This window comes from Zalophus californianus, chromosome 13, assembly GCF_009762305.2.
Source record: "Zalophus californianus isolate mZalCal1 chromosome 13, mZalCal1.pri.v2, whole genome shotgun sequence".
NCBI lineage: Eukaryota > Metazoa > Chordata > Mammalia > Carnivora > Otariidae > Zalophus > Zalophus californianus.
This window is the reverse complement of record NC_045607.1, coordinates 67364922-67383885: the sequence shown is the minus strand read 5'-3', so window position 1 is coordinate 67383885 and position 18964 is coordinate 67364922. Positions and strand designations below refer to the sequence as shown.

Here is an 18964-nt window from a genome sequence, read left to right as displayed (position 1 = left end):
TGCCATTTGCAATAACATGGATGGAGCTAGAGAGTATAATGTTAAGTGAGATAAGTCAGTCAGAGAAAGATAAATACTATATGATTTCACTCATATGTGGAATTTATGAAACAAAACAAACTAACAAAGGAAAAAAAGAGAGAGAGACAAACCAAAAAATAGATTCTTCATGATAGAGAACAAACAGATTGTTACCAGGCCCACCAGAAGAGAGGTGGGTGGGGGGAATGGGTGAAATAGGTGATGGGGATTAAGGAGTGCATTTAAGCGAGCACAGGGTGATGTATGGAAGTGTCGAATCCCTAGATTGTACACCTGAAACTAATATTACACTGCATGTTAACTACACTGGAATTAAAATAAACACACAGGTGCACACACACACACAAAATAATAATGGAAGAAAAAACAAGATTAGATCATTCTCTACTTTCTTTGAATATTTAAATTTTCCTTTTAACACTTTGTTTTCCAACAGGGAGCATTTCTGGAGGATGCTAATCTTATTTTTCTTACGCATGATGAATGTTGGACTTGAATGATCAAGGTTGCAAAGTTAATTGGAGAAATATGAGGCTTCTTGGAACACATGCAAACTTGAGTTAGTGACAGCCTCAGATGGCCTCAATTAGACCCTTTGTTCCATGACTGTCCAAGAGATGGACCAACGGCCTATAATTGCCTTGGGGCAGGGTCACCTCATAGAATTTGACGATCCTCTCCTGAGGCAGTTAGGCCAGAAAGACCTCACAATATTAATTAAGGACCCAGGATGTGGAAATCTGCCATTTTTGTTCTCAGACTTCCCTTATCTTTACCCTGAATAGTTCAGTATTTTATAAGTGCAAGCAGTTAGCACCATACCCTCATGCTAAGGTGTTCTAAAGCCAGAGGTCTTCACGGAAGGTACACTCAGCAGCCTGTGTTCAAGATGGCTTTTCTAGAACAGGGTGGGGAAGAACTTGATAGGATTTTCCTTCTCTTATTTTCTCTAATAGGACAATATACAAGTCTTGATGTGTGCCTAAGAGATGTAGATGGTTTTAAGCAATTATATGCAATAATAATTCTAATAACAGTAGCAAGCATTTGGTCGTTATTATGAGTCAGGCAGTATTGAAAGAGTTTGACATGTTTAATTCATTTAATCCCTATAACAACTATTTAATGTAGGTGCAGTTGTTATGGTCAGTTTGCTGATGAGAAACCTGAGCCACAGAGAGGTTGCGAGGTTGCCCAACAATACACAGCTCTTAAGTGGAAAAGCCAGGATTCAAAACCAGGCCCTCTGCCGATAGAGTTTATGAGTCAAAATGTCATGCAGAAGATTAATCTGTCTAGATATTTAATTTTGAGTTTTGGAAGACTTGAATTGGCTGTTTCTAAATCCTGTTTAAAAGAATCCTTTCCTGGGGTGCCTGGGTGGCTCGGTCAGTTAAGTGTTGACTCTTGATTTTGGCTCAGGTCATGATCTCAGGGTTGTGAGATTGAGCCCCATGTAGGGCTCCACGCTGGGTGTGGAGCCTGCCTAAGATTCTCTTTCCCTCTGTCCCTCCCCACTTGTGTTCTTTCTCTCTAAAAAACAAAAACAAAACAAAACAAAAAAACAGAAGAAGAAGAAGAATTTTTTTCCTTCCTTCTTTCATCATCCTGTATTAGAGACTGACCTGAGACCCATTAGGAGTCTTTGGACAAAGACATGGTGGTTTTATTCCCAGCTGTGATATCACTTAAATACTTCCAAATATTAATGTTATATTTGTTTGATAGAATGGAATATATAAGACACAATTACATCTTTTTACCATTTTGAGTCTTAGGACAGTCCTATAAGGTAAGCATTATTGATCTCAATTTCTTTTTAATTTCCTAAATGACCATGTTGAGTCTCAGAAGAGGTACTGAAGGATTAGATTAGCATTCCCACTGCTAGATGGCACAGGGGTCAGCATCCAGTACTGCTATCTTGTGGCTTAGCATTCAACCCTCCCCAAGATACATTTCTGCTCAGGTTGTGGGTACTCTCTTGTCACTTTGCAAAGTTAATCTTAAGGCACATGTGCATAAAATATATTTCTAAAAAGAGCCTAGAGAAGTTGATGGAAATATGGATTGTACTTTGAGCTTCAGTCTGGGGAGATCATGAGGATAATAGAGATTCAGAAAATGCATAGAGAAGACATTCTGTCGTGGAATTTCAACTATACTCAATGATATGTTTTCTTTTAGTTAAGTGAGGAGAACAGTACAGCAGAGCCTGGATTTCTGCAGCCCATAGAAGCAGAGCATCTTAAGATTAGAAAGCATCTAAGAGACTGTTGTCCCACCTTCCACTCATTCCTGGCTGATGGCCTAATTCCTCTTGACAACCTTTCAGAAAACAACAATTCTCCTGCCCAGAAGCCAAACCCCCTTGTTGCCCTGCCCCCACCCCCTGCCTGCCCATCTACACTGCTAGCATCTTTCCTACCAAGTGCAAGTGCCCAGCCTGGGGCCCAGACTCAGACTGAGTGCAGGAGCATTGCACCCTTTAAACATGCTGGTGCCACGCCAACTGGTGTTGGCAGTGATGTGGCTTGTATCATTTGTGATCAGCTAGAACTGTCCGTTGTTTTCTGTATGAGCTGTTGTCATAAGGTTAATTTCTTTGAACCTAAATACAGGGATTTCTGTTTACCTCTGTTATGAATTTTCTTATTCAGTAGGAATAATTCAGATCCTAGGTTCTATCAGTGATTATAGCCATTGCTCTTAGACTAGTTCTTAAAAAATGCAGTAAGTATGCCTTCATCTGATGTACTGAGAAACGTCTTACTAGGACAGTGCTAAACTCAAGAGCTCTCTAGCCTGCCGCATGGTGATTCACCATTTCATCAACAAAAATATCATGAAAAATTATGTCACAGGCCTTGCTGAAATCAAAACATTTTCTTTGTCTATATCATTTCTTATTCCTGCTCATTTTACAACCCAGTCGGAGGCAGGGAGAATGTTCTTGCTGATTGTGCTGTCTATTGATGACCTGCTGTTTTTAATTCATCTGATCAATAATTGATTCTCAGTTTTTGCTGGAGACTAATAACAACCTAATTGATCTTAGAGACCGAGCCGGCTTGGTCTTCTTTTGAACATCGGTATAGCGTCATTCCTTAACATTGGTCCAAGATGGCCAGCAATAATTTGAGATTGCTGCAGCCACCCGAGGTTTGACATTCTCAGACCTGCAGACTGGAATTTCTTTTAAATGCCCAGCCAGGCAACCTTTTATTATTCCTTTTATTAACTGAAGCCTCAGATGGTTCCACTTTACCAGTGTTTTCCCAACTCTTTCCTAATTAAAGATCATGGACCTCACATGGGAAAAAATGGAAGCTCAAAAGAATTCATTTGTTTCGTACTATGATACCGTCCACTATTAGCCCTTTTCTGTCTATCTTCTGTTACATGTTGATTTTTTTTTCTTTCTCAAATCTTAGTACATTTGGGCTTCCTGAATAATTTGTGCTCTTCTGTTGTATTCCTACAAGATCATGGGTCTTGTCTTCCTGTTTTCCATTCTTTAGGAATCTGACCTCATAGAGTTTGCCGATTGCATTGGCCTCTCAAGGGCCAGTGATTGCTAAATGACTATTGACAATTCTTATTTAAAAAATACTTAGGTCGTGCTCACTTACCTAAAGTTATGGTCTAAGGTATCTGCTACGTAAAGCACTTAGGCCCAAGGAGACCTTAGCTCCAAGGAGACTAGGAGAATTCCCTTAAGTGTCAATAGTCCATATGAGGACTGTAATATACCTTTGCTTTTCAAATGAATGTACAAGATCAAATACACTGTCCCCTTGACAAGCTTCCGAGGCAGGTAGGCAACTGCCAGGGGGCCCGTTGGGACTGAGCGTATGGCCGAAGCCTAGTAAATAAATGATGGAGAAAAGTGAATGCACACAGACTTCCCAGAGCTAGAATATTCTTAAAGCAAATGATGAGACGTCTTTTGTGACATTTCTAATTACTGGAGCAGCCGTTCTTCCAAGTGTAGAGGGTCAATGGAAACATTTAAACAGATAGGTAGTCAGCATATAGTTTTAGGGTGACCCATAAGGTCATAGAGTCAACAGGGACAGCTGAGCCTTACACAACATGGATTTGAACTCTGTGGGTCCCATTATGCATGGGTTTTTTTCCCCCAGTAAGTACAGTGCAGCACTGTAAATATATTTTCTCTTCCTGATGATTTTCTTAATAACATTTTCTTTTTTCTAGCTTTATTATAAGAATACGGTATATAATACATATAATATTCCCAAAATGTGAGAATTGACTGTGTATGTTATCTAAGGCCTGGTCAGCAGTAGGCTATTGGTAGTTAAGTTTTTGGAGAGTCAAAGTTAATACTTAGATTTTCAACTGCGTGGGGGGTCGCTGCCCTAACCCATGTTGTTCAGGGTCAACTGTATTAATTAAAAAATTTTATTGAATGCACCATATTAGGTTCCTGGGTGTTAATTTTCAGAAAGAATCCTATGTACAGGTATGATACGAACATTAGCTTTTTGGGAAAGCTAATCTATTGGTAGAGTGTTAGGAAGGGGATTAAAACTCACATTTGGTAAGCTGGTTCTTCTAGTGTTACTTCTTTGTAGTTCTAAACAGGGTCACTGGTAGCGTATCCCTTATAAGTGCCAGACAAATTGTGAAGTAGCTGGAAACACGGGCTCTATTTCTGTGCCAGTCACTCGCCTGTTCAGTGGAAAACAAGCTGCAAATCCCATGTGTTGGCTTCCTACAGCTTTTTAGCCACCACCTCCCTCCCAGAGTTCAGCATCACCATGAAGCCACCTAACGGTGCTGGAGACCAGTGGCCCTCACTTCGGGGGTTGATCTAGAAGCCGTGGAAGGCAGCACCTAGAGTGGAAAACCTAATCAAGCAGCCTGAGGTGGTGCGCCTGAGGTGGTGCACCTGCCTTGGGGCATCACGAGTGTGTGTTCGATTCTTCGCTGCCCTGGGCCTGTAGCCCTGGTTTCTTTTGAGCCTTATTGTCTGCCTGGGAGTTGTGGTGGATGTAAATGGGGTGGCCTGCCTGGCCTAGGTGTTTCCATGTGAGGGCAGGTAAGCACAAGCCCTTGATCCCAGTGGCAGGACCATGTGGCCCTCGGGGAAGGAGTTTTGGCCTCACTCAGCTTTGCACAGTCAGAGGCCGTCCGGGTGGCGAGGAGTGCGGGGGCCCTCCACCCCCCACCCTGCAGCTGAGGAAGTGGGCACCCACAAGCAGAAGGGCTTCCCACCACACCTTGACAGGGGCCTTTGTAGAGGTCGGCGCCCCTTCTCTGCCGAGATGCCTCTCCCGCCCGCCTCTCCCACCAGAAAGTTGTGTTTCCATCAGATAAAGCTTCTGAAGCTCTGGGGCTGATCACTCCGACTCTCCCTGAACTCAGACTCCACAGTTTCTTAGGAAGTGACGCCCCACAAAAAGGAGGTTGGGTGTGCAGTCCCTGCTTTGGGCGGTCTCACTTTCATCCCTCAGGCACCCGAGGTGCTTTTCACTTTCTCTAGTGTTTGACCTAAGACCTGGTTGGTACCACCCTCTCCTCAGAAGTCCCACTTCCGGGGAGGAGTCACGTCATCTGGGTGCTCTGTCTCCCAGCCGAGGGATTCACAGCCCTCCCCTGCCTCTGACGATAATCTGCAGGTTTGCTCAGGTCTGGTCACAGGGGTGAGGCCAGCCCACATGGCAGGCTTCCAGGGACTTCTGCTTCCACCGAGGGAAGACTCAGACTTCCCGGGAGCTTGGGTTTCTCTTTAACTTATCATCTTTCGGTTTTATCTGCGTGGCTCTTTCTTCAGGTAACTCCAGTAGTGACTTACCCTGCCAGCCAGTCCCTTGCCTGGCCTGAGGTGACCCCCTCGGTTCTCTACCTGTTTTCTCCTCTCCCCACACTTCCTCTGTGAAGTGAGTCCCCACCTGATTTGGAGCCAAGGTGGTGGATCTGTAGGCATCACGGGAAAGGACTTGGCCAGAAGCACCGTGTAAAGGACTCCTCCCGGCCTGGCTGATGGCCGGATAACCACGAGCTGCCTTGTTGAGACCTGGGACCGTGATTCTTGCAAGCCCTGGGAAGAAGAACCGTGAAGAAGCCCCTCCCCTCAGTTGTATTCAGTCTCCAGAGCCAGACGGGCCTGTGTATGGTGCCTCCCAAGCACATCGGTCATCAGAATGCGCTGGAAGCCACGTCACACCAAGCATATTTGCATTTCTTCCAGAGGCACTCAGGTCCAAACCCTTCAGTGTAGACCTGGCTTCTTGGGATAAGGTGGAGTTAATCCTTCCAGTGACAAAGCATGGCGGAGGGTCCCAAATCTGCCCATGATGTGCTCGCCTTAACAGCACATATACCAAACTTGCCCATGAAAACACACAAGCAAATAGTATTTCTACCTAAGCTGAGATGTGCAAACATCCAAGCATCTTTGTGAAGTGCCTCTCACGTTCCAGAACCGGGCAGAGTACATATCAGGGAGGATTATCACACAGTTTCTAGAAGCTTCACTGAATCTATGCAGCTCGGTGTAGTATTTGCATGATTATGTGTACCCATTAGACTTGGCTCAACTTTACCTTTCTTGTTACCTTTGACTAGTTTTCCCCATCTTGAATCTCCGCACCTTGAATGAATCTGACTTTCTTTTTTGGTCATGGGATAAGGGACTTCAGCTCAACTCCTGTTTGTCTTCCCTTGCCCCATGAAGTTATATGAACCTCCTGCTCTCTTTTTCAGCTCTTTTCCCCTGAGAGCAGCTTGCTGAGTGGAGGACAGATCCTACCTTATGACCCAGTTAACTTTAGCCCAGAAGCTGAAAGGGGATGATATGACAAAATCAGGATGATCACATAATGGGATTGGCCCAAGGGATAGCATGCTGAAGTCGGAATGAGTGAACAAGGGACTTACCTGTCTGAGTTTCAGCTGGGCAACCCAACCCCCCTCCCCCATGTTTCAAACACAGTCTTGGGGCAGGAAGCCCAGATCTGCAGTCACCTGTCGAGATCACCATTGGTTAAATGGGAGGGCTGATCCTGGTGTGACACCCTTCCTTATAAGGGCCTTGTACTCTCCGTAATACTGGACTCAAAGGGCAGTCCGGATTCCAACGTGGGACTTGGTATATTTGGAGAAAAATATTTGGAGTATTGTTGTTTGTTTTATCTGTCTGTTGAAGGTCCTCTTTAGATTGCATCAAATGACACTTTTCCAATACTTGTTTTCTTTTTTCCTTTCCCTTTGGCTTAAAAAAAACAAAAACAAAAAAAAAACCAGACACCAAGCACGTGTTCTGTGCCCAGCCCTGATTTCGGTAGCCCAGGTGGTGCTGAGTGGGGTGGGTGGAGTTGCTCCCAGCCCTCAGCTAGCACAGGACCCCCACTCACTCTGCACACCTCCATCCCTCATATATAGCACTTGCAGATCTGTTACATGGAAATGTCTTGTTAAGCCCTGTGGGTTGTAAATTTCTGAAGTCATCACAATGTCTGCATCAGGCAAGATTAGATATGGCCACAAGTGACAGTAACCAAAGGAACTGTCCCCCCATCCCCCCAGAACAAGATGGCAATGTTGCTTCTACACTTGCATAAGTCAAGTGCCCAGGAGGCTGCTGAGGACTCACTCTAAGGGGTTTGAGGGTCCGGGCTCCTTCTCATCATTGCCACATGCTTTCAGTGGTGGCTCTCGTGGTCCCAGGCGGCAGTAGGGCTCAAGAGTTCTCCTGTGAACCGACCAGCAAATAGTACTGCACTCTGCCTTGGGTTCTCCTCTCTCCACACCTACCCTGCCGGCTCTCAGTTCCTATCCACAATACCCGACCCAGCTGACCATCTGAAAGAAAAGAAAACTTAGTCTCAAGTGGTACTGGGCTTGTGTCAGGACTAAGACCATCGTGCACGTCCCCATCTCCTCTAAGCAGCCAGACCAATAGCCAGAAAGAGGCAGAGGAGCACTCTCTCCTAAGACAGCAGGTAGCTTCCTCTCCCTGGCCTGACTCAGTTGGTCCCCACCCTTCTAATGGGCCAGAGTCCGGAAGGGTCTCAACCCTCCCAGTGCCAGCCCTGCACTCAACTCCACCCAGCTGCACCCGGAGGGGGTGTGCCTTAGGCAGTAACCTCAAAATGCAGTTCTGGGTTGGAAATTAAAGGGAAACTGGGCATACAGAGTCCAGCCCCAGCTCTGAAGAAGAATTTAACTGGGAGAGAAGACTAAAGCAGACTTTCCTAAAAAAAAAACCTGGATTTCAAAATCTCAAAACGCTCCATGACAAAAAAAAAAAAACAAAAAACAAGCAAAAAAAAAAATCAAAAATCAGAAAAGGGTTTTGTGGTTAATAACCGAAACCCTCTGAAACACTGAATGCTGTCCCTTCTCTTGGAGAAGGCAGAGTCTGCTGAGTCCTGCGTACAGAGACCTGTGTGACTTTTCCCTAAACTTCCTTGACCCATGACACCCTTTCTCCAAGTAGCATTTGTTTATTTGGGAAATGCACTTCCAGATACGTCTCAGACCGTCCCCGTCCAAAGAGCTAGCCCAGGGACAAGTGGAATGAGCAAAGGCACGTACTGCTACCTTTCTAATCATCCTTATTTCTGAGTCCTCACCTGCTGGGGTTTGCTAATTCCTTAATTGTAATGAGGCTGTTCGAGCTTCCTGATGCTCTGTGTGTTTGGTTTCTTTGACCCACTGGCAACACCGTACTTGTGTGAGAAGACAGATCCTTGCCCACCCTTGCCTTGGGTCCTGGCTTTTGCTGTCTTCTCCTGGGCGTGGACTTCTCTGTGCGGTCCTGTCCTCCAGGAGGCTGCTCTCCCCAAGGGGTCCACTCTCTGCTCAGTTCTTCCCCACAGCGTGCTGCTCCAGCGTCTCCCAGCCGCCCTTGGGCAGCACTTCTCACTCGGCATCTCACTCCTGACTCGCGTGTGTTGTTCTGGTTCCCAGGGTGACAGGCTGGTGTTTATGCCCTTGGTAAACCCTGCCTCTCGTTGTCCATACCCTGGCAACCTGCGCTACTTTCTTATTGGTGGGGGAACCCTTCTTCTTCAGATCAGGTGCCAATTTTTTGATTATTTATTTTTATTTTAGGGGGGAGGGGCAGGAGAGAGAGAGAATCCTCAGTAGGCTCCACGCCCAGCACACAGCCTGACGCAGGGCTTGAACTTATGACCCTGAGATCATGACCTGAGCTGAAATCAAGAGTGGGATGCTTAACCGACTGAGCCACCAATCATGTGCCATTTTGACTGAGTTTGGTAGCAGTTTAAAATCATTTTTGAGGGGTTATGTGTTTTTAATCATCATCATCATCATCATCATCATCATCATCATCATCACTGGCTTTGGTGTTTTTGTAAAAGGTGTTTTGCCCTCCTGTCGTGTGTAGCTTCTCAAAGGGCAGAGAGAGGCAGTTTGGAGTGTGGGTTGCACCACGGAAGCCTTCCAAGGGAATTGAACTTGGTGCTCAAGTTCCCAGTCCCCGGAGGGGTTAGCCTTCATCGTCTGCTGAATTCCTTGTGCTGGTGGCTGGGGATGGGAGGGGAGGCTTGCACTGGGTGGGCTGAAGTGCTTCCTCCTCGGCGTCACTGTCGCCGTGGGAATGCCCTGGGCGTGAGGACCAGTCAGAGTGAGGATTAGGTAGCAGCGTGTTCATGGAGTCCTGTTGGGGCGGCGGGTGTTGTGTTTCAGGGTGGGGACCGGCTTCCCCACAGTGCCCGGAGAAGGTAACCTGGAGACGAGTGGCGAGCACAGCTCAGCCAGGGATCTGTGAAAGCATTTCAGTGCGAGCCTTTGGGGTTTGTTTTCGGTTTTGGTTCTGACACAGAGATCCCTCCTAACTGCTGCAGAGCTTTCCTTGAAAGATAGGGAACTGCTGCCAAGATGAGGAGCAAAGAACCTGAAACATGAGCCCCACATGTGGATGCAGCCCCGGGGGCGGGGGGCGGGGCAGAGAGGCTACATTCAAGATGGCCTGGGCATTCTTGCTCCTTCCCATGCCCTCCCATCATGCCGGCTTGTGCCCCTGGTCACCTGCTGGCCTCTCACCCTCCGTATTGAATCCTTCCCCTACACAGCTTCCCAGGTCTTGGGTCAAACCCACCATCCCAGATATTTCCGTGGCTGTTCTACCTGTCCATTGACCACCCCCAAGTGGGGAAGTACAAAGCAGCAGTTTACCATCCTCTGTCATGCTTCCGTGGGTTGCCCGAGCGTTCCTGCTTGGGGTCTTTCACGAGGTGGCACGACGCTGTCGGCTGGGGCTGGAGCCATCTGAAGACTTGATGGGCGAGATGTTAAGGTCCACTCGCCTGGCTGACCTGTTAAAGCTGCTGTTCGCTTGGAGGGAGCTGTGGATGGGGATACCTCCACACAGCTCAGGCTTCTCCCAGGCTGGTGGCGGGGTTCCAAGAGGGAGCGCCCAAGAACGTGTGCCCCAAGAACCAGGTAGAAGTCCCAGAATCACTTTTGCCACGTTCTGTTGGTCAAATAAGGCTCAGATTCCAGGAGACCGGGATGAGAGTCCACGTCATGTTGGGAGAGATGAGGTCACACTGCGGGAGAGCATGTGAGCTGGAAGACAAGTGACTGAGGCCATCTTTGCAAAGGATGGTTTGCTTCCCCTCACTTAGCCGCAGACTAAAACTTCAGCATCTAAGTAAAGCCATAAGGTCTTTTGGGGACCAAAGGGGACAAATCAAATAGGTTTCATCCAAAATGGTTGGGTCCTAATGGGGGGAAAAAGTGTAGAGACTTAATACGGAGCTTTCACAGTTGTTGCAGAAATTTGATGCTGCTTTTCAGCCACTGAAACACACTGTCCCCTGTGCTTCTTTGAGAAGTACCAAGCTGAGACAGCTTGTTAATTTTCATCCCTTACGTGAGCTCCATGTGCTTAGAGAACCCAGCACACATGCATGGCCTATTTTATGTTGGCATCATTCTCACACAGATGGGGAAACTGAGGCTCAGGGAGGTCACTGCGTGCCCACATTGTTGGCCAAGTTGGGGTTGTCATTGCTCCATACTGGGCAGGGCCCTGTTTGTGGGCCGGCCCTCACCGTTCTCCACCACTCCCTCTTCTCAGAAATACAAAGCAGCTCTTCCATGCCTCTCCAGGTCGGCTCCCACTCTCTCCTCCTGGACACCGTTCCTCCACACACTTTCTTCACCTCCCAGCTGGCGTTCAACCTTCAGGACAGCCTGGGTCCCCTGACCTCATGCTGTCCCCTGGGGTGCTTCACAGTGGCCGTGTCCTTTTTATGGCCCATCCCATACTATGGTGTTATGTGCTTGTCTCTCCCATTAGTCTGTAAAACCTTTGGGGTCATTTGCCCTGCCGTCAATGTGAATTCATCCTTGAAAAATCATTTCTGTCACCTCATCTCTTACTTAAGACTTGTAATTCCAGTGTTCGGGCAGGATTCAAGCCACTGATACTCTTTCAGTGCAGATCTTCAAGAAAAATAAATGGCCCATAACCAGCACTCAAATTGTGCCAAAGGTTGATACATGAATTCAAAAGTAGGAATTATTTTGCTTTAATTAGAAACCTTATTGCAAAGGTTTAGGAGGAGGGAGAGATGGAGCTTATCATTTGAAGCCAGATCTGTTTCCAGCATTAATATAGGGAATTCATAACAATAAATAGTTACCATAAATAATTTTTTAACTTATATATGCTGGGAAGAGACATTTAAAATCAACGAAAAAAATGGTATACTGTCTTAGCCCCCTTTTTTTGAATTGGCACCCACCTTCCCGGGTGGGAGCTTATTCCAACGTGGTGTCTAGATCAAGGTCAGCAATGAAAATTTTAGCCCCTAGGTTAGGTGCCAGCACAAAGGTACAACACATTGTTACGTTCAGTCAGATTGCTCTTCCTCCGTTCTGAATGCAACACCTCTGACACTGTACCTTCATCCCATCTTTCCCCAAGTGAACAAAAGTCCCACAAATAAATGAATTTGAAAATAAAATCCTACTGGATTAAACAGAGTTCATTCAACAGCTTTACTTGTAATGCATTAAGAAATATAATGGACCTATAAAAGCCCACATGCTTCACAAATGTGTGCATGCCATCCTTGTGCGCCGACCTTGAGAATCTCTTGTGGCTCTTTCTAATTGTTAGTATAGTGCTTCGGAAGCACACACACAAACATGACTTACTCTTTATTGCAGTGAACTTCAGAGCATGGTGACACAGTGGTTTTAATTAGTTAAAACACTTCCTGAGTTTTCAGTGGGCAGGAGAAGGCAATACTGCCCAACTGCATTCAACCACAGCCCTCTTCTCTGTGCCTCCGCCTCACAAAGCTTTTTCCTGAAATGATTCCTAAACCCGTCTGTAACTTCACAGGGGTGTGGCTTGTATTTCAGACAAAATGGACATAGGGCTGGGACAGCAACGGGATTCAGTGACTGGAGCATTGGAGGCAAATGCGCTTGGGATTCACTTCTCAAGGGTGGAATTTACTTGCAGGAAAGATTTGAAGCAACGAGAAAAAAAATCTAAGGCTTGGTTTTTTTCATTGATGGAAGAGTTGAAGGTGTTGTGAATCTCATAGCGTTGTGATACTGAAGAAGGTCATATGTGTAAAACTCCTTGCATAGAATTCTGGTTACAGTTCATTGAGTGACTACAAGGTGATCTGATTAGATCAATGAGTTAGACAGACATTAGGTGGCAGGTTGTTCTTTATGAAGTTTTGCTCCTTTTATCCAAAGTTTTCTTTTTTTGATAACATTTATGATTATTTTTGAATCAAAAAAAATTTTGTTAGTATAAAACTCCTTAAAGTGGGATGTGTCTCCTTGGCTTTGTATAGATCTGGCCATTAGTGGTTAATACGTGTTTATTACATTTACTTGAAAGTTTCTGTGTCAAAATGAACTTGGCTGGCTGTACCTAGTCCAACAAACTGTTCTGTCAGTTATTAGGTGACAGAAAACATGAGTACATTTTTAAAAAACAACAATCGATTCTCATTATTTGTGGTGTAGTTATGTTCTATGATTTCACTGCAAACATTGAATTAGTGAATACTGGACCATTAGTTCTAGAGAAAATACAGGGTTAAGTTTCTATGAGCCTCTGTTTATAACATTTCCATCATCAGATCAGTGCATAACCTTGTTTCATGTATGTTTCTGTTTAAAGGGTCTTATGTAATACACATCCTTGATTCCTTAACATTGGACTCGTGGCCAACAGCTCTGATAGCCCTGCCCAAACAAAGCTTATCTATTCATTACTTGTTTTCTCCACAAGTCCATAACAGCCTCTGTACTTATGAGCACTGGACTTCACCCTTTGGGGGCTATTTTAAATAGTGAAATCACCAAAAAAAGCAAAAATGAAAAAAGCCTGTCACTAAATGGACTCTTTAAAGGACATTTGTTTACTCTCCGGAAGCTGACGTAGAAGGCAGAGTGTCGCCTTGACCGGTGTCAGCTGGGCATGTGCACCTCAGGTGACTTGGATCCTCAAATGACCATGACAGCACTGCCAATGTTGATTATGAAGTTACAAGTACACTTTAGGGGGTAGGTGAATTTGCAGATATGGATCCTGCAAAAAGTGAAGGTCATGTGTATTCTGTTTTGTCCCTTTAAATGTGCCGGTATACAGTGCGTTTTCTATTTTCCAGGGATGAAGCTGCATTCCCCCCTCCGTGGACCATCGCTGCCGCTGTCCATGGGAGTGTCTGTCACTGGGGAGCCTCCGGTGTTTGTAACAGGATGGAGGCTGGAGCTCAGGCAGCCCCCACCCCGCCCCCCATGCGTGGCGATGGTGGCCCTGCTTCTTGGTGGGCACTTACTTTCCTCCCTGCCCTGAATGAGCTCACCCTAGCAGCAGTATTGGATTGTTTCTCTGGGATCCCATGATTTAGAAGCTCTTGCCCCAAAAAGCCTAAATAATTTTTTTTCAGTTGTTATTACTGGGGGAGGGGGATCGTGAAAGAGGACATGGCCCCCCGACATGGGTGTGAGGGAGCTGGGGGGCCGAGGACCAGCTGCTCAGGAAGGAAAGGATGGGAGCAGCAATTCACCACCAGCCCAGCCAGCAGGGCGGGGGCAGGGATGTCATGTTTGAAAGTTGAAGCCAGGTGCCAGGGTTGGCTTGAGTTTTACACACTTAAACACACTACAGCCCTGTTGCAGTTTTTTCTTCTTAGGGCTCTTTTCCCCTGGCAGTTTTGAGAGGTTGATACTTTGGAGGCCTACTGCCGCACTTTGAGCTTTGACGCACAGACTGTAAGCTCGTGACGGTGACTCCCATTGCCGAAGATGAGTAATAGCGAATAGTCGTTGAAGACATAATACTGCTAGGTGCTGTTCCAGTCACTTTCCATGTATTATTAGCTCATTTAATCTATCCTTTCCACCCCAAGAACCCTCCCAGGTAAGCACTGTCTACCCACTTGGCAGATAAGGAAACTGAGGCAGAGAGTGGTCAAGGAGGTTGTAAGCCCCCAGTTATGTAGCTAGTAGGTGGGGCAGGGCACCAGCTCCAACAGGCAGCCTGTGCCCTCAGCCCCACACAGAGCTACGGAATTACAGTGAAGTGTCTTCAGTTAACACCTCTGGTTTTTAGGATCCAGAAGTCAGGAGCCACGCATAGGCATCATGCATGGGCTCCTGGAGGAGCCCTGCATCCCGTGCCTCGGGGGATGAGAGATCTGCCTGACAGGCCTCTGTCCTCATGGAGCTGCAGTCTTGGGAGGAGTGGAAATGGGCAAGAAATAGGCAGAAAACATCTGAGGTGCTTGGTGGATTCAGGTGCAGGAAAGAGCACTGGTCGGAGCAAGGAGGTGGGGCAGATGTTGGATAGTCAGAGATAAATAGGAAAGATGTCTTTAAAGATAGCATTGAGATGGGTCTAGAAAAGTGGCCCTTGAAATTAGTCTACACCTTCTCGACCATCTGCAGCCAACGTTAGTCAGGACATTAGCCACAACCATGGGCATTAGAAACACATCTCCTGGGCAGGGGGTTCTATCCCACCTGCAGGCCCTTATTCCTGCCTGCTTTCCCCTCGTGGGGACCCGGGAGTGTGAGTGAGGTCGACTGACTGATGAAGGAGTGGGTTCCAGATGTTTCACTGCAAATGTGGGCAATGCAGTCAGCTTGGGCCTGTGCACAAACTCCTGGCCTTGACGAACAGGGTGTGCAGGGCCTCCCGTTGGCCCAGCCGCTAGGATGGGTGGGCCTTGATGCTTTCACCTTCCCATAATTAAAAGGGGAAAGGTCAGCAAGGAACATTTGGCAGGAAAAACAGTTTGGGATAGTCTTTGAATTTAGGCGTACTTTTATGTTCTTTGAGTCTCTCCTAGCTTTTTGGTTTTGTTGTTTAAAGCAATATGATTCAAACCATTGAGTCTGCCTTGAATCTTTACAGCCCTGAGAAAAGTTACAGTGCTTGCCTGACAGGCATTCATGGGCCCAGCCCCTGGAAGCATGGGTTGTGTGTGGGTCGGAGGTCCTGGGTTGGACCAGGGCACTGCCCCACCTGGCATCCTGGGACCCCTTGGGAGCTCTCAGCTGGGACATGATACCCTCTTTGTGAGAAGGGGGAATGTAAGTACCGCTTCATCAGACTCTGCAAAGTAGTAGCTAACTTTGTTCTATAGTCAGGCTGTTTTCCTTCCCCATAAGCCCCATCTCTGCTGCCCAATTCCACCTTCCAAGAGAGAAAAAGCCCAATTCTTTGCTCTGCAGAAAAAAAACGGAAAATGTTGTAATACAGTCATAACAGATCCCATGGCTCTTTAAGGTCGTGAGTTTACAGGCAATTGGTGTTATTGTTCTGGTGTGATTTATCTTCAGCCTCTCTACTCTGCTGGAGGGGGAAAGAGAGTCTTAATAACCTGTCCTGCGAAAATTTGGCAGTGCCAAAGAAATTTACTATGTGTTTTTCTTCACTGACCTCTGCTGCTAACATAAATGAGTAATGTATTCAAGTATCCATTGTTTAACATTGAAATGTTACTGTTCATTTGATTTTCTCTCCCCCTTTTGTCTTCATGTGAGAATAAAGCTATAAAAATAACTGTGATAATTCTCTATATAGCAGTTCTCCAGCATCTGCCAAGAAATATACAGATCCTGTGATGGGTGGATCCAGCCTGCTTTGGGCTCTGGGGAAGAAGCGAGGTGCCAGCATTAATACAGGAAGGGTCCTTTGTATTGTGTTTCACTTACTTTCAGGGTAGCTTACTGACCTCTCAAGACTTTCCCTGCTTATGTATTCATTTTATCATTTAGTGTTAAGTTCTGTTATTCTTTCATGTATAGGTAGGAGGCTCTGGGTTCCATGCCGTGGCATAGGATGTAGAGGATGCTTTTCCTCTGCAAGAAATTGAAAGCCCAAATCAAACTGGCTTTAGGAGTAAAGGGAATTTATTGGCTTCTGTTGCTGAAAAATCCAAAGGCAGATGGCTTTCAGGCTAGGGTTGATCCAGCCATTTCACAGTGTTACCACAAACCTGGTTCCTTTTCTTCTACTGGCTCTGCCTCTGCAATGGTTGGCTTTAAACCAAGAGTGGACCTCTCCCTGGTCCCACGATGGCTGGAAGCAGCGACTGGGGTCATGTAGTTAAGTGTTCACATCCAGAAGAGAGAAGAGTCTCAGAAAAGGTCTTTGTCTCTGCATTCTCCAAAAGGTCTTACTTAGGTCATGTGCTTGTCACTGGAGCCAGGAAGATACAGTACACTGGCTTAGCCTAGGTCACAAGGTGCATATCTGTGGGTGGGGTGTGGAGTCAGCTTCCTCAGAAGTGCAGGATCCCTAGAAAGGAGAGAAGGAGGTGATGCCGGAGAAGCCACCAACAAATGTCAAGTGTATATGGCTAACCAGTCCCTGAGGTGTGAACAAAATACATAGCTTTTTTTAAATTCTGGATGTTTAAATCGATAAGTATTGGTGCTAGAAATAGGTCATCGAAAGCAGGGCTCTATGTATTTTTCTCAGTTCGCTCATCTTGATCCCTTGTTTTCCCTGGACATACAGGAGAAAGGCTTGTCAGGAGGAGGTTGGGTTGGGGAGCTCCTTCCTGCTATCCCAGAGTCTGAAATGGGAGGGAGGAAGAAGCACAGAAATGGAGGCATCATTCCCCCTTCAATAAAATATTCTTCAAGACAAGATTATCTGTATTGCTTGCAACATTATTCTTAAAGAAACAGGTTTAGTGAAATGGAAATGTAATAAGAAATAACCCTGCTTGATTTGTTAATTTCCCACACTACGGACTTTCCTACTCACCATTCCATGGCCCCTCCTTGCTCGTACCATGCCACATCCTTGCCACATCTGTGCTCAAATCCTGGGTTTTGTAGGGAGCAATAAAGAAATGTGTAAATGACCTGTAACCTCTCATCCTCTGTCTGCAGTGGGCAGTTTGCAGTCGTGAAGAAATGCCGGGAGAAAAGCACCGGTCTACAGTATGCCGCCAAGTTTATCAAGAAAAGGAGGACGAAATCCAGCCGCCGGGGCGTGAGCCGCGAGGACATCGAGCGGGAGGTCAGCATCCTGAAGGAGATCCAGCACCCCAACGTCATCACCCTACATGAGGTTTACGAGAACAAGACGGATGTCATCCTGATCTTAGAACTGTGAGTGCTGTCCGCGTGGCTGTGGTGGGGCCGGGGAGGCACGGGGTTGGGGGTTCAGGGCCGTTGAGGTCAGCCCACGGCTGCCCTGTGGCGGGACAGGAATTAACTCTGCTTTGCCAAATCCGAGAACAACCGCGTGCTGCCTGCCCAAGACCCGCCTGAGGTTCTCTAGAATGATGCTGAAGAGCGGCTTCCATGAATGTAGTGCCACCCGACTTGGAAGAGGGTCCCCAAATCTTGGGGCTCCTCTTCCTTTGTCATGACGTCATCTGATTCCTGAGCTGTCTGGTCAACTTTAAGCTTATGTTCTTTTTCTCCTCTCGCTGTTCCTCTGCCTTCCCTCGGTTTTTCTACTTCTCTTCCTCCTGCCTCCATCTTAACGCCCCACCTCCATTCTCAGCTGTTGGAATTGTCAGCTCTAATTACATGAGAGCGTAAAATTGAACCAGCATCACTCAGAGGTGAATAGGACTTGTTTTTAAAGCCGTTCGCTTATTTTCTTGGGCAGGCCCTGCCTGTCGGATGTGGTTACGGGCAACGGACTGTAGCGTGTTGTTCTGTGATGCGTCTCTCTGTCCCCAGGCCCCTGTCTGAGCATCCCACCCCTCGCAAAGAAGCCGGCTGGCGGGGAGGAGAGGAAGCTCCCCAGGAGCACCTGGCTGGGGCTGCCTCTGGGCTGTGGGGATGGAGGGGAGGCATCAGGGCCTTGAGGGCAGGAACCACGGATGGAGCAGAAGAAGCCAGGGTGACACACCAGTCCTGGGTGGTTCTTAAGCATTGATAGGCCCTGCTTGTTTCCTGGGGCCTCCGGAATTCAGATCTGCTCTTCTGCCAGCCAAACAGCTCCCTGTGTTTGCAGATCTCTTAGGGTTAGGAGATGATTTTTGAGACCAGATGGGATGGAAGGAAGTGAAGGGGGCTTTATGGAGGGCCCAGCCTAGCCCCAGGGGCCCCACACTGCAGGCACTCTGGGCTTTGCCCTCACAGGGGCCTGAGGGTGCCCACAGCTTCTTGTCTCTCATGGGGTTGTGGGTACTTTTTTTATGGGTCTGAGCAGCAACTTGCTTAATTATAAATTGGGGTTATGATAACTACCCCCGCAGGGTCTTGGAGGAAATAAGTGACTTGAGAACTGGACGGTACCTAGCACAGTGTCTGATTCGTGGACATCTTTCCTTCCTCCCTTTAAACCAGAAGGTTCTCAACCTCTGCCCTAGAGACATTGGGGCTGGATAATTCTTTGTTCAGGGGCCATCCTGTGCCTTGTGTGATAATTTAGCAGCATCTCTGGCTTCTACCCCTAGATGCTGGT

General features: G+C 46.8%; 1 protein-coding gene across 6 annotated transcripts in view; it reads left to right on the top strand.

The window, feature by feature from the left end:
- DAPK1 (death associated protein kinase 1) overlaps window positions 1-18964 on the top strand; it is a 175831-nt gene that overhangs the window by 75319 nt on the left and 81548 nt on the right. For all 6 annotated transcript variants that reach the window (XM_027615129.1, XM_027615126.1, XM_027615125.1 and 3 more), the window contains exon 3: window positions 17431-17652. In XM_027615129.1, coding sequence (XP_027470930.1) covers window positions 17431-17652 — 222 coding nt within the window. The remainder of the gene's footprint in view (window positions 1-17430; window positions 17653-18964) is intronic.